The sequence below is a fragment of the Danio rerio genome, chromosome 7 (genome assembly GCF_052040795.2).
Source record: "Danio rerio strain M-AB ecotype USA chromosome 7, GRCz13ab, whole genome shotgun sequence".
NCBI lineage: Eukaryota > Metazoa > Chordata > Actinopteri > Cypriniformes > Danionidae > Danio > Danio rerio.
The window spans coordinates 71,935,483-71,951,798 of record NC_141027.1 but is presented as its reverse complement, the minus strand read 5'-3'; the positions used below and the strand labels follow the sequence as shown (position 1 = coordinate 71,951,798).

At 36.6% G+C, this 16,316-nt stretch overlaps 1 protein-coding gene across 1 annotated transcript in view; it reads right to left on the bottom strand.

The window, feature by feature from the left end:
* The window catches only part of parvab (parvin, alpha b), a 32,938-nt gene extending 17,225 nt beyond the window's left edge, over positions 1-15,713 (bottom strand). Inside the window, 7 exon segments of the mRNA NM_001110471.1 lie at positions 2,450-2,508; positions 4,554-4,669; positions 7,052-7,192; positions 7,265-7,367; positions 9,217-9,287; positions 9,361-9,450; positions 15,511-15,713. Coding sequence (NP_001103941.1) covers positions 2,450-2,508; positions 4,554-4,669; positions 7,052-7,192; positions 7,265-7,367; positions 9,217-9,287; positions 9,361-9,450; positions 15,511-15,631 — 701 coding nt within the window. The 5' untranslated portion in view covers positions 15,632-15,713.
* Positions 15,714-16,316: the final 603 nt, after the last annotated feature.

Sequence of the window (16,316 nt, the reverse complement as noted above, 5' to 3'; positions counted from 1 at the left end):
GCAGCCGCTAAATGGCAAAATAACAACCAAATTCAGAGGGACGTATCAAGAGTGCCAGGATGAAAGGCAAACAAAGAGATTATGAGGGAAGGGGAAGCTTGGGTCCCAGGAGCGGCCGATCAAACAGAACCGGGCTCCAGGATTTGGCCTGGTGGACGTTTGCCTGCGCAGAGGCTCCAATCAGCAGCTGCTGCCCGAGTCCACATCCGCAGCCAAAGAGAGCGGCTCTCTGCCTTCTCTCCCCAAGCTGATCTGAGGCCGCTGGAGCGCAGTTAATGCTGGCAGAGCATCAGCCTCAATGCTCAACCTCCAGAAACACAGACTTACAGCACGGATAGACCACTGACCTGTCCCTGCATGATCCACTCACTGAACCCCTTATATCCGAGCATTTTAACCACATATGCACATACTTGAAAGAGTTTACAGTAAGGTTTAATTTGCTAACATGAATTTTACTGCCAAAAATGCTTCTCTTACTTTTTAAAAGTTGTCGCCTTGTTTCTAGTCCAAATTATTAAATCAAGAAGCATTATCTAGACAAGTAGAAAATATTGTTCAAACAGTTTTTGCAACAAATACTTGATAATGCTTGACTATTGTATTCAGTGTGTTATAAACGTGATTTTGTTTTCATTGTAATAATTTATCATAAAAAAAATTACAGTGCATTATTTAATTTGATTTTAAGTAATGTTTTCTGTTTATTTTTAAATATTAAGAAATAAATTAGGAAATTGCCCACGGCAACTTTAATGTAAAATAGTTCAGTATATTTTCCTTCGGGCCACAGCTCTCCATGATATTTGTTTTTTGGCCCTTCATACAAAAAAGTTTGGGCACCCTTGGTCTATAATAAAAAATGTTTAAACAATAAAAAAGAAGAAAATATTGCTATGTTTTCATAAATAATAAGTCAAAATAAAGTGATTTTTTCCATAAAACAAGGTAAATAATCTGCAGGTGGAGCAAGTTAAATAAACTAATTGTGAACTGAAAACGGGATCATTTGTATTGTTTAATAGTTTTAAGACAACTTTGATAAAAGGTTTTGATCCAGTTGAAATGTTGCCTACTGTACGAGTTGACCATGACTAATTTCTCACTAAATTAGTTTAAAAATAGAGACATATTCTGAGAAATAAATTTGTATCACAAAAAATACAGTTTTAGTCAGCTTTTCTGAACTGATTCACACAGAACTGTTGTATTTATGTATGAGGTAAATTACCTGATAAAAGTCTTATCGCCTATCAATTTTTTAGGAACAACAAATATCAATTTGACTTCTAGTGGATCATTTAGTATCATAAGTGATTTATATGAAAAGCAAAGGCCTCTAGATTATGCTTATTATACCAAAATAAAATATGATCATGCCTTGATTTTTTTATTATTTAATTAGGGCAGTAAGGTCTGACTGTGCTTAGACAAAAGTCTTGTCACTTAAAAGAAATAATGTACAGTATAGAATATAAAGTCATGCTGGAGTGGAAAAAAAATGAATATTGTGTCTGACTCTCATGAGCTTGGAGGACTGCATTCATACATCTCTGCAGTGACTCAAATAACTTATTAATAAAGTCATCTGGAATGGCAAAGAAAAATCCACCTTCTGCCACTTTTCCAAATGTTCAACCAGAAGTCAAGTTATTATGTGTTGCTCTTACAACTATGATCAACAACAAGGTTTTTTTAGGTAGTGTATGCTGTACATAATTATAAAATTAAGTCAACTTAACAGTTGCCACAGGTTTGATCACTTTTTTTAAAGTGATTAACTGAAAATTTACTTTTTAAAATGTTTTGGTTTCTTTTTCTGCGCAAAATTAATTTAATTACTGTGTAACGCTTCCTGATTTTATATTGTTATATATGCTGGGGTGGAAGACTTTTCTGTCATTAATTCAAACTAGGAAGTCAAAAAAACTAGTTACTTTGTGCCTATTTACATTACAACCAAGACTACATATTAGGTGTGTTCACAGCATATCACAATTGATTTAGCTACAATATTCTGGCAAGTAAAAAGTGTTCACATCCTCATATGTTTACAAAAGATATATTCAGACCCATATTTATCTGCTTGTCTGTCATGCCATTACGTTTGTCTGTTCAGTGCAATCTTGTGACTGAATAATGCGCAGGTTAATGTTTGCTCCGTTTCATTTCTATCAGCTTTGCCTTCAATTTAAGATTTAATAAACTTGTATGGCTTAGAACAATGTTTTGTGTCTAATTTTACATTTTGCATCAAGTACCAAAGTACCAAAAAAGGGGTAAAGTACATCCAGTTATTTTCGACTTTCAGCCGTCCACTTTATTCAGTGATAACAACCCCCTGGATAAACTTTAACCCTTACTTAACAACTATGCTAATTTGAATCTTTGTGGAATTTTGATAGCAATATTTATATTATTTATTATGAAAAATAAAAGAAACACATACTCAAAGTTGCCTGTAATTTCCTCCTGTATCTGCCGAGACTGAAGTATTCCCTCTCGTTTCTGTTAGGATAAAGAAATACAAATTTACCATAACTGTAAAATAAATATACAGTTATGGCCAAAATTATTATCCCTTTTCTTGTTTAAATATATGATGTTTACCAGAGCAAGAACTTTTTTACAGTATTTCCTGTAATATTTTTTTTCTTCTGGAGGATTTTTTTTTTGTTTTATCTCGGCTAGAATAAAAGCAGTTTTTTTTAAAAACAACAAAAAAGGTTAAGGTCAACATTATTTGCCCCCTAAAGCCTAGTTCACACTACAGGATTTTAAACATTAGCAGATCGCTGTGCTGTTCACACTACATGACTTGACTTTGTGTCTTTTAATCTCTGTGGTGTTCACACTACGCAACACTCCGTGGACGATCCACAAGAGGGGGGTCACACTCTACATGATCTGACAACAACTCATTCCCCAACAGCTCATTCAAGCTAACAAACCACAGCCAATGAAAATTTGAGGGAGGAGTCGTCAGAAAAAGCTGAACACTATTGGCTGCTTGTGTGCTGATTACATCACTGACAGCGTTTCAAGCTTTGGAGAAAGCATTTAAAAACATCGTCAAATCAGCTGATTTATGAGCGGAGTAATCACTCATCTGCAGGTTCCAGTGGATAGATACACAGAGAGTTTTTAATTCTGGTAATTTTATAACTCTTTGAAATAAAACTAACATATTTATAACACCCTGCCGTTTTCTAACTATCAGTGTATTTCTTTCTGACATTGTTATTTTTTTATTACAAAACAGTAAAGAACTGAGCATTTCTGCCTTAAATTACCATATTGGTCAACATGACTGCATGCATGTCTGATACTTTTCACTGTGACTTTAAATATGTGTGCATTTTCCTGCCTGGCAACTTCCTGCTAACATAAACAAAACTTTCTGATGGCAAAAATATCAATTTACTTCAGATATCTTTCAAAACAGCATATTCTGTGTTGTTAAATAGCTCCTGTTTGAAAGTGAAAATGAAAACCAAGACCTTTGCATGTTCTAGTATCTTAGCTACATATTTATAGGCTGTATTACCAAAGAAATATTACATTTTTAGGGTAATGGTGTCATTAAATATGATGCCAGACATTCAAAGCTTAATTTTAATATCTCAATAATAGCTTTGAATGTAAATATGTTGTGACAGTATGGCGTTTTATATGAGAACGGTCAGAATAAAAGTAATTCTAAAAGTAATTCTAAAAAGTTACAGAATTCTAGTTCCACTGTTAATATATCCTACTCTCATGTCTGTGTTAACGCAGAATGAAGCGAGTGCGTTGATGCCCATTCTGACCAATCACAGATGTTTCTGCTGAGCTCCTGAGCACACAGGCATTCAGCTCATGCTGATATGCTCTCTCATTGGCTGCAGCTCGTCACTACATCTGACCACACGTGGGGTTGAGTCGGCCGACTGCTCTGGAATATTTAGCATGCTGAATGTTGGATTTCCGTCTGCGAGGTGTCGGCGACGCGTCGGCGAGCCTCGTTGATGCGTTGCTCAGTAGTTCACACATAAAGAGCGGCGAGCGCCGAGTACCCGCAGATTTCTTCCCGATCACAGCCCGATCTGTCGGCGAGCTCGTTAACTTCCAAATCGGGCTCAAATCAGGCTTAAAATCCTCTAGTGTGAACTAGGCATAACTGGCCTAATTAAAGTAATTAACCCTTTAAATGTCACTTTAAGCTGAATACTAGCATCTTCAAAAATATCTAGTCAAATATTATGTACTGTCATTATGGCAAAGATAAAGAAATTAGTTATTAGAAATTAGTTATCAAAACTATTATGATTAGAAATGTGTTGAAGAAATCTGCTCTTCATTAAACAGAAATTGAGGGGAAAATATAATTCAGGAGGGATAATAATTCTGACTTCAACTATATGTATTATTGCAAAATCATTCTTGTTACCTTTTTAAATTGTTTCATAAAACAGCCAATTATATCATCAACAACATTAAGTGTCTGTAACACAATATAATAACTGAGAGCAAAGTAAACGAAAAAAAGATCAATTATGAATGGAAAACAATACCTGGACCACAACCACTTGGATGGACACATGTTCGGGGAGTCTGATAGGGGCCCGGAAATGCTGAGAAATAGCCACCAGCAGGTGAAGAATGGCCACAATATTCTTAGCATGAACAGCTGAGAAACACAGCAAAGAATAAACAGCAGGCTTACATGTTTTTTTAATCTCAGTGTGATGCTAAATATATTGAACATCCATCTTAATGCAAAGAATTACAATATGTCAGCAGTTAAGCATCCTTAACTCTGTTATATATTTATCATTAGTTCTAACTTACAGAATTATGGCCAACAGAAAAAACTACATTTAATTTATTCAAAGAAATATATATAAAAATGTACTAATAACTGCATGAATAAAGCAATATTCATGAGAGGATAATGTTGTTTATGCATTTTTAAAAATGCAATGCCGATTCCAATTTCAAATGGCGGATTTCAGGCAATTCATAAAATCTGAATTCATTCGTTCATTTTCTTTTCGGCTTAGTCCTTGGAACAAATAGGTTATTTTTAAATTTTTGTTGCGCTCAACAAACAACCAAATGAACAGAGAATGGTCTCATGACCTTTAGGGTTAACTTCACACCTTTCTTCAAATTTCAGGAGGTAAAATATTGACCCTTAAGCATGACCAAATAACCAGAGATGGGTCTCTGGACCTTAAGGTTAAATTTCTCTAAATTTCAGGAGGTAGAATATTGACTAGATAATCATGCTGACACTACAAACCTCAAATGTGTGCTTTGCAATCAGAAATAATGTGCAACTAGCTGAGAGAGAAGGTGGACCTGATCAACTCTTACCTAATAGGCCGACCTTTGACCAGCACCCAAATTTTGACTATAAAAATTAGGGTTTCTTGCTGAAACATTGGAAGCTCAGCCGTGGGATAAGCGCGCATTGCCCGGCATTCTCAGACACACGTGTTGGTTTTCCAATGTGACTGCAACGGGCTCCCCAGTCTTTGAAGAGGAAAATGATGGCACGTCTCTGAGGTGGTATATTTACATTTACATTTTTTACATTTAGTCATTTAGCTGACGGTTTTATCCAAAGCAACTTACAAATGAGGACAAGGAAGCAACTTACACAACTATAAGAGCAACAATGAATAAGTGCTATAGGCAAGTTTCAGGTCTGTAAAGTCTTAGAAGGAAAGTATTAGTAATATTTTAGTAATTTAGTAAATTTTTTTTTTTGTAATTTTTTAGTATTTTTTTTTTTTTTTTGGGTACAGTTAGTGGTATATTCAGAGAGGCAATTGCAGATTAGGACGTGAAGTGGAGACTAAATAGTTGAGTTTTTAGTCGTTTCTTAAAAACAGCGAGTGACTCTGCCGTTCTGATGCAGTTAGGGAGTTCATTCCACCAACTGGGCAGATTGAACGTGAGCGTTCGCGAAAGTGATTTCTTCCCTTTTTGGGATGGAACCACGAGACGACGTTCATTCACAGAACGCAAGTTTCTGGAGGGCACATAGATCTGCAGAAGTGAGAGCAGATAAGAAGAAGCAAAGCCAGAAGTCGCTTTGTAGGCAAACATTAGAGCTTTGAATTTGATGCGAGCAGCAACTGGCAGCCAGTGCAAACGGATGAGCAGCGGAGTGACATGTGCTCTTTTAGGTTCATTAAAGACCACTCGTGCTGCTGCGTTCTGGAGCAGCCGAAGAGGTTTGATAGAGATAGCTGGGAGCCTGGCTAGTAGAGAGTAGCCGTAATCCAGTTTGGAGATATACAAATACACAGTATATACTTGTATCAAATTGCTTGGGGTTTCATTATCTGTCTTTTATTCATGTAATCTCATCTTTATTTCGCGTTATAAGCCTTTTATGCAATTTTGTTTGTATTTTGATTAAAGATGTTTACGAGTATGGTTCATGATTATTGAATATTATTGTGATAATTGATATCAGCTGTGTATACCAGCAATAAACAGTTCTATTGCTTGATTAGTATGGTGTATGGACCGTTATTGGTGCCTTCTCTTGTCGATTAGCACCACACTTGTCTCACTTGCATATACACAAACCATACTAAAACCTTTTTGGTGTGCTGAAACATTTTACATACTAAAATTTGGGGCATACTAAAACGGTTCCTTTATTAATCTTGGGTCACCACAGTGGAGTGAACCGCCAAGTTATCCAGCATATGTTTTACGCAGTGGATGCCCTTCCAGCTGCAACCCCTTCACTGGGAAACACCCATACACTCATACTCACAGGCATACACTACGAACAACTTAGTTTATTCAATTCACCTATAGCACATGTCTTTGGACTGTGAGGAAAACCGGATCACCCGGAGGAAACCAACGCAAACACGGGAAGAACTTGCAAACTCCACACAGAAACGCCAACTGACCCAGCCGGGACTAGAACTAGCGACCTTCTTACTGTGAGGTGACAGTGCTAATCACTGAGCCACCGTGTTACCCATGCACAAATTTATCATACAAATAAAAAAACAGAAAAAAGCATCCCAAAGCTACATACATTCAACATTCCATCTAATGTTCCTGGAGGAAACTTTGAGAGTGTCATTGATCTTCTCCAGAACAGTCTGCAGCTTCTGTTTCTGAGCGATCTCACACTGAGTCACCTCAGCCACGTTCAGCTTCTCTCCCTCCAGTTTCTCTGTGGACAAATACACAGATTATTAGTGACACAAACAACTACTGGCACAACAACACAGAAGAGAATCCTCACCGAAGAGCTTTTGAAGAACCTGCCCATCATAGAGGTCTTCAGCCAGATCCTTTACGATGATTCTTTCTCCCACCAATACATCATTGATCCAGTCAATGAGCACCTGCCAAAAAACACCAGAGAGAACATTGCGGCTTCTAGCCTTTAATCTTGATACTAATAAATAAATGGCTATGCAACTGGCAACCCAGGCTCATTGTGGATCCTTACCCCTGTATTTATTTCTGAAGAGCACAAAATACGTACCAGGAGCTATGTTTTTTTTGCAGTTTTTGTTTTGGCCGCTGTGTACACTTTTTGAGATCTCAAATGTATCTCACAAGTGCCATTCGCGCCTTCTCTTCTTGCATAAATCCACCAAAGGCCGCTGTCGACTGACTGACTGATGTTTAATTAATTCCTTACATTTATATAGCGCTTTTCTGGGCACTCAAAGCACTTTACACACAATGGGGGGAATCTCCTCATCCACCATCAGTGTGCAGCATCCACCTGGATGATGCGACGGCAGCCATTTTGCGCCAGACCGCACACCACACACCAGCTGATTGGTGGAGAGGAGACAGCGATGAAGCCAATTGGAATATGGGGATGGTTAGGAGGCCATGACGGACAAAGGCCAGTGGGCAGATTTGGCCAGGATGCCGGGGTTAAACCCCTACTCTTTTCGAAGGACATCCTGGGATTTTTTGTTAACGACCACAGTGAGTCGGGACCTCGGTTTAACGTCTCATCCGAAAGACGACGCTCACTGAGCAGTATAGCGTCCCCGTCACTATACTGGGGCATTAGGACCTACACAGACCGCAGGTTGGACGCCCCCTGCTGGCCTCACTAACACCACTTCCGGCAGCAACCTAGCTTTCCCATGTGGTCTCCCATCCAGGTACTGACCGGGCGCAGCCCTGCTTAGCTTCAGTGGGCGACCATGTGAGAGTTGCAGAGAGCTAGCTGCCGACCAACCGATCGATATTGTTTTCAAAAGCATCGGTTGACCTGTCCACTACCTTCCCTAAACCCAACCGACAGAGCAATTCAGAAACAGAAAAGCCCTCGCAGCCGCATGATTTATACTACGTTTTTAGATCTTACCATGTTCTCACCCCTGGGCTTAATTTGTGCAGGAATACGCAGAATCAGCATTTTACTGATCCTCCTCCTCAACTGCCCCACTCTGCCATCCGCTGTTCACTTCCGAGACTCTACAACCATCTTCACTTTCGTCTGCGACAAATGCCTCCAAATCATGTAACGTACGTATCTGTTATAGATCAGTGCTTGTAATAGTGTATCTCTCAGTTTAAATCTGTATGGGCTATTTCACATATCAAGTCTGAAAACCATGTTGAAAATGTGATGCGCGCTTCTTCCTTTACCGATTTAACGCAGTCGACCAATCATAGCAGATTAGCCTCACGCAAAGGAGGGGTTTGGGAACAAATGAATTTCTGAACCAATAATATGGGAGTCATTGGGATAATTAGGTAAAAATAAATGCATGTTATAAGACAATGAAAGTGTTTTTTGACCCTGCATGCATATCAGCCTGTTGTTGGTGACCCCCCAAAACCAAAACATGACCTTTATAGGGGTTCTTCAACTAATATGTATTTACACTGAAATTAATAATTTATTACAATCTACTTCAATCTACAATCTAAATGTTTCACATTGTTTGATTAAATGTCTGCGTGTAACTGCATCTGTAATTAATTTATGCAATCCCTTTCACTATAACACACTCTTAAACCGACACATACCACCCAGCATGTCCCTAACCCTAACCATGGTACCAGTGTCAGGGTCCTTCCGCAAATGTGAGATATGACCGATCTAAACAATATAATCCTGACATTTCAAAACATATGTACGACTCAAATATTTGTCATGGAAGATGTCAAAGGATTCAAGGAAAAAATGTAGTTCTACATTCAGATTGGAGTTGGAGTTACCTTCATTAGCTCTTGTAGTTTGGGATCATTCCTTGAGTGGGGATCAACCATGGTTCGGACTTCATTCTCATCTTTTAAGTAGAAAAAACAACATCAGAGTTCACCTCTGAATGATAATGTTAAGATAATGCTTAGAAACTTTACCAAGCATGGTGTCTTCAGGGTCCAGCTCAAAGGGTGTGGGACTCAGAGGCAGGTTGATCGCATTCATACCCTCCTCCTGAAGCTCAGACACTACAATAATAATAATAATAATAATGAATCACTGCATCATTAACATAAACAATTATGCACATACAGTTGAAGTCAGAATTACTGTATTAGCCCCCTGTTTATTTTTTCCCCCAATTTCTGTTTAACGGAGAGAAGATTTGTCAACACATTTCTAAACACATAAGTTTTAATAACTCATCTTTAATAACTGATTTATTTATCTTTGCCATGATGACAGTAAATAATAATTTACTAAGATATTTTTCAAGACCCTTCTAAACAGCTTAAAGTGACATTTAAAGGCAGGATAAAGTAATTAGGTTAGTTATTGTATAACAATGGTTTGTTATGTAGACAATCGCAAAAAAAAATAGATAGCTTAAAGGGGCTAATAATTTCGACCCTAAAATTATTTTTTAAAAATTAAAAACTGCTTTTATTCTAGCCAAAATAAAACAAATATGACTTTCTCCAGAAGAAAAAATATTATCAGACATACTGTGGAAATTTCCTTGCTCTGTTAAACATCATTTGGGAAATATTTAAATAAAAAAAAATTCAAAGGGGGGCTAATAATTCTGACTTCAGCTGTATAACTACATTGACATTTCTATTACATTTACATTATTGATGTTTAATGTTATGAAAAATCATGCAGCATCAAATGCAGAATCATCTAGGAATACTGGATCAGCTGTAAGAGCTATTTTTAGGTTGTTCATCTCATCTGGAGGTCAGTTATTCAGTATTGGTTTTACCGTGGAGGGGGCTATTCAGAGGGTCTCATTTAATGGTATGCATTCATCCCTGAACACGTTCAGGTTAACAAAAGAACTACAACTTGGACCTTCAGTCAATATCTTTCCTTTTTTTTTGTTCTTACATCTCTAAATTGAATGTATTTTTACACTATGCATTTTAAAACGTTTATATATGTACTTTTTTTCATTTCTATACTTTAAAAGAAAACTTAAAAGAATAGTTCACTTAAAAACTAAAAATCTGTCATCATTTCCCCATCATTCACTTTTTCCAATTTTTTTTCTTCCTTTGAACACAACAGATTATATTTTGAAGAATGCTGATTGATTCTTTTTTTCCTACTATGTAAGTCAATGGTTCACAGCATCCAGCATTTGTCAAAATATCCTCTTTTGTATTTAGACAACTATAAAGTAGAGAGTAACAAACAAGGTCATTTTCATTTTTGGGTGAACAGCCCCTTTAAGTATAAATTGTAATATTTTGCACCTAATTGTGTGATTAACAATCCTATGAGAATGTATGAAATTAAATATGTGTGTTAATTTCGATAAAATAAACTTTGTTAATTAATTCATACACAAATTATTAACTTTCCTTTTTGGCCCATCTTCGTACTATTACTGTCTTTAAAATATGGCCTGCAAAATGCAGATAAAACTTATTTTCTGTGTTGAATTTGCATGTTCTTCCCGTGTTTGTGTGTGTTTCCTCCGAGCGCTCCGGTTTCCCCCGCAGTCTAAAGACACACGCTATAGGTGAACTGGATAAAATAAATTGGCCGAAGTGCATGAGTGTGAATGAGAGTTTTATGGGTGTTTCCCAGTACTGGGCTGCAGTTGGAAGGGCATCTGCTGTGTAAAACATTTGCTGGCTAATTTGGCGGTTCATTTCACTGTCGCGACCCCTAATGAATAAAGGGACTAAACCTGAATGAATGAATGAAGTATAAGTCTTACAGATGTTGCACAGGTTTGTTTGTGGGAATAGCCACATAGTTCAAATTATTTTTATTATTATTTATGTTTTTATGTTTTTATTTATGTTTTCATAAAAAAATTGAATGTTTTTCTTTTGTTTGAAAAGTCATTAGAATATTAATTAAAGATCATGTTCCATAAAGATATATTTGTAAATTACCTTCTATAAATATCAAAACTTAATAATTTGGACAACTTTAAAGGGAATTTCCTCAATATTTAGATTCGTTTAACCCTCAGATTACAGGTCGTCTAATAGTTCTATCTAAACAGATATTATCTAGCAATAGAAAGATTATTCTTTCAGCTTTCACTTGAGGTGTAGATCTCAATTTCCAACACTGATACCAATATGAATGGTTTTGTGGTCCAGGGTCACACATTATCTTAAAATACAGTTTAAATATATTTATTATTTAGGATTTGAAGTGCATGAAACTGCACTTGTACGGCTAAGCATACTTCTTTTCCAAAAGAGCACATGAATATGCTGTCAGTGGTAAATGGTAACATTGGCCAGTTTGCTACTGCTAGACACTGGATGTGTAACTGTCAAACCCATTAACCAGATATGTAATGGTTAGTGCTCATTTTTGTCCTACTTGAGTACTTGTCTTTAATATATAATCTGCAAAAATGTAACAAGTGAAATTTAAATGCTACAGTATATGTATTTTCGATTGAAACTTGCAAAATTTTTAACCAAATAGTTTTGTAATTACTCATTTCTAATGGTAAACTACACAAATCATTAACAGGAAATCCAATATTAAAAACCAAGTAGAAGTCTTGTTGCACAGGTATAATTTTGGAAATAGCCAAAACACAGTGTTTGAGTCAAAATTATCGATTATTAGTTGTTGTTTTTTGCCAAAAAAATCATTCAAATATTAATTAAAGATCATATTCCATGAAGAATTTCCTTCTGTGAATATCAAAACTTAATAACAGTTTGGACAGTTTAAAGGGGATTACTTCAATATATTAATTGTTTTAACCCTCAGATTCCAGATTTTCTGTCAATGGTAAATAGTAACATTGGCTGGTTTGCTACTGCTAGACACCGGACGTATAACAGTCAAACCTATTTACCAGATTAGTGCTGGTTAGTACTTATGGATTAGGTCTCTAAAATCTCGCTGTTTCATTGAATCTCTCATTTAATTGACCCTGTGAATCAGTACATGTGGTTTCTGGACTGGCCCTCATGCAGTGGATCTTCTGAACACGCTTCTCAGTCTCCGTCTGTCCGGTCAATACTGGCCAATCACTAAAGCAATGCTGCAGAGAGGCAGTCCAAAAGAAGAATCGGTACAGATCCCTAGAGATATTGACATCCTGTTTTTAATCAGCTCTGAATCCTGCCATAGCGGCTTGTAACATGCTTTAAATGCGGTCAGTCGAGGGCAACGGGAAGCAACTCCTCGGTTTCCCGATGAACTCACATGCGCATAACAACTGATTTACAGGATTTTTCCTCTCTCTAGCCAGATTGAACTTCCTGTTGTGGCTTGTGGTTGTTTCTGTTTTAAACCCAAAAATAAACACAATAAACTTTTTTTCCACATTGTGCATCATTGGGTACACAGCTTTTAAGACCGTTTCCTCCTCAAAAAAAATTAATAAAAATTGAAAAATGACTTTTAATTACGTTTTAAAGTTAAGGTCTTTGTACACTTTAGTGCAAACATTTCAACCCAGGCTCATTCTGATTATATACCTCATATACTTTTCTGGAGACAGTAAAATACGTCCCAGGAGCTATGTTTTATTTTTTTTCCACAAATGCACCAGAGGCCGCTGTGTATGCTTTTTCAGTTCTCACATTTCTCTCACAAGTGCCATTAGTGCCTACAGTTCTCGCCTTAATCCACCAGAGGCGCTGTCGACTGACTGACTGATCAACCGACCGATACCCCCACCCTTCCCTAAACCCAACCAATAGTGTTTTAAAAAGCACCGATTGACCCGCCTTCCCCCTTCCTTCAGTGTTTTCAAAAGCAATTCAGAAAAAGAAAAGCACTTGCCTGATTTTTACTACGTTTTCAGATTTACATTCTCACGCTGTTATGTACTTGCTAGTTTTATACTTTGGCTTTTGTCATACCCTCTTTCTGGAACCAATCTTCACCGAACTCCAACCCTGTTGTCACGGTCAACTTCCTCTGCATCTCAAGTGCGCAGACCTACATGCCGAGCTACCGGAAAAACTGGTAACAGCGGAAAAGCCGTCATCATAGAGGTAAATGGTAAGCTGGTAAGCGATAAAAGAAACGGCTTCATACTACCCTGTAGCGTTCATTTTAAAGGTGAAATACGCTCCTCTGGCTACATAATTCTCAATCTCCAGAAACTTATATAGGGCTATGTTTTCAGAATGAGCCTATTTTAGAAAATTTCGCATGCGATTTTTCCGTATTCATATAGTGATATTTGCTGAAGTCTCAACTGATACACTGTAGAAAACATTTTAGGGTTTATTTCCAGCAGCTGGGGTGCTGAAACAAAACGTGAAATAACGGCCGTAAATAACATAAATATTCTCTAAAATAACGGATGTTAAATTACAGAAATTTCCTTAAATTTAATTTTCTGGTAAATTTCTGTAATTTAATATCCGTTGTTTTACGGTAAATTTCTGTAATTTAACAGCTGTTATTTTACGTTTTTTTTCCCAGCTGAAGGAAATAACCCTAATATTACAGAATTTTTTTTACAGTGAAGCATTCGTTATTTTGCCTTTCACGTGTGCAGATTACATCTTTTCGAAAGCAAAAAATGTAAAAAAAATCAAACCTAATTAAATCTTTTGTATAAAGGATGAAATTTTCGGAGGCAGCGTGTTATTTTGATTGATATAGGGAGGTCGAATTTATTTTTTAATGTGCGAAAATTACGGACAAAATTTTGGACTGCATTAACCGGAAGATGCAACTTTTTTATTTTTTTATTTTTTGTCATATTGTGACAGTTTCTAGAGAAATGAAATATTAAATGAGAAAACAGTGGTGTTGGCTTGTTTTTTCTGCTGTGAGCTGATTGGATGTAGTAAAGAAGCCTAACAGACACCTTCTCCTCAACATTTCTGTTTGTTGTCAAAATTGACAGTTGGAGGGGCGTGGTTAAGTATGTTAGCCACGCCCAATACCTCAGACAGTCGTAGTCTGACAATTTAACTGAAAACAAACATGAAGAGCATTTTTTCAAGGGCAAACTATTTTACAGGGGGAAACTTTGCTTAATGACATGTCATTCATTCATTCATTCATTTTCTTGCCGGCTTAGTCCCTTTATTAATCCAGGGTCACCACAATGAACCGCCAACCCATCTCTGGGAAACATCCACACACACATACACTCATACACTACAGACAATTTAGCCTACCCAACCTGCCGCGGTTTGAACCAGCGACCTTCTTGCTGTGAGGCGACAGCACTACCTACTGCGCCACTGCCTCGCCACCCTATAGTCAATGTAAGAATAATAACAGTGTTCTGTGTGTTGTCCTGAAATGCCATACAAAAATGTGTTTGAGGATAAATTACTATGCTCTCTTGAATCAATTTCAATTTACTGCAAATTCCTATTAAACCTAAAATAATCATTAATTAAGTTAGGAAAAGTTTAAATGAACTACAAGCGTATTTAAAATCTGTATTTACAGTATGTTACATGACACACAAGTGCTCTTCCCTGTGAGCATTTAAGTTTATTATAGCCAACAGTGCCATAATTTGTTCATGGAGTAAAATAAATAAATAATATTTAGTAAAATTATTGGGATTCATATGAATAATTTAATTATTTGGAGTCAAGATACATGGAATCAAAACAAAGCTGCTGTTATCAAAGAATGATGAAATATTTGAGATATGTGTAATGTTTTCTCCTGCATATCACCACATACATAAACATCTCACAATGAGTATTTAACAACCACTTCTCTTCCTTATATGGACACATCAGAGGCATGCAGCCTTTGTAAACACTCACATAGCTAAACACAAACGTACTGTATAACTGTATACAGCACGATAAAACCTATTGTTGAAAGAAAGAAAGAAAGAAAGAAAGAAAGATAGATAGATAGATAGATAGATAGATAGATAAATAGATAATAGATAGATTAATTATTAATTAATAGATTATTTTAAATAATAAGAAACCTAAATAAACTATAAAAAGGTGACATTCGTACAGTATTCAGAATGTTATTATAAGACCGTAAATGAATCAAATGAAATAAATTGTTCTAACAGGTTACCGACTGAAACATTGATCTATAAGCAGATATTACATGCATAGTCAAATACTTGTGGAGTTAAGCTTAATTCACACCTTCTTTCGCCTTTTTTCTTCTTGCCAAAGTTCCTCCAAGTTTTCCCAGAAAGGAGTCATCTTTTTTCCTGGAGGAAGGCGATTTCGGGGAGGATGGTATTTTCTGCGGTGAAGAAGCCATTTGATCTGAAAAACAGCGGCTTTAATTCAGACGTGCAGTGTAAATAGCGGACTTTAAGTCGTGGGGAGTTCTTGAATTCTGCTAAACGGAAGTGGAATTCCAAACATTTCAGTGATGACTGGCTCTTGCTTCCCTTCTGCACGCGCGTTTCCCATTCCCGCCCTGACTGAAAAAACTGACTGACTGACTGGACTCTACTTTCGCTTTAGGGACTTGAGTCCAGCTCTCATCTTTATATTTCGTATTATATTTAGGAAAACACTAATCGCTTAGCTTGGTTTTCATTATTTATTTGCATAATTAGCACATTTAATCAAAATTGACAGGTGTCAGGTTTTGTTATTTTCGCTAACTAAATCAAAACAAATCAATCTAAAGGGACAGTTCACCCCAAGTTCGAGGTTAAAGGGTTCACAAATGACAAATCTGTGATCATTTACTCATCATGTAGGCTACTTGTTTCAAACCTTTCTGAGTTTCTTTCTTTTAAAAGTAGATAATTTTTAACGCTTGAAGAAAGCTGGAAACCTGTAACTATTGACTTCGACAGTTAGATTTTCCTACAATTGAAGTCAATGGTTAGTTTTTCAGCTTTTTCCATAATTGCTTCTTTTGTGCCTAATATCAATATGACTATGACTTCTTGGTAATTCCCTGTGATGGTAAAACTTAGCTAGCTGTCTAT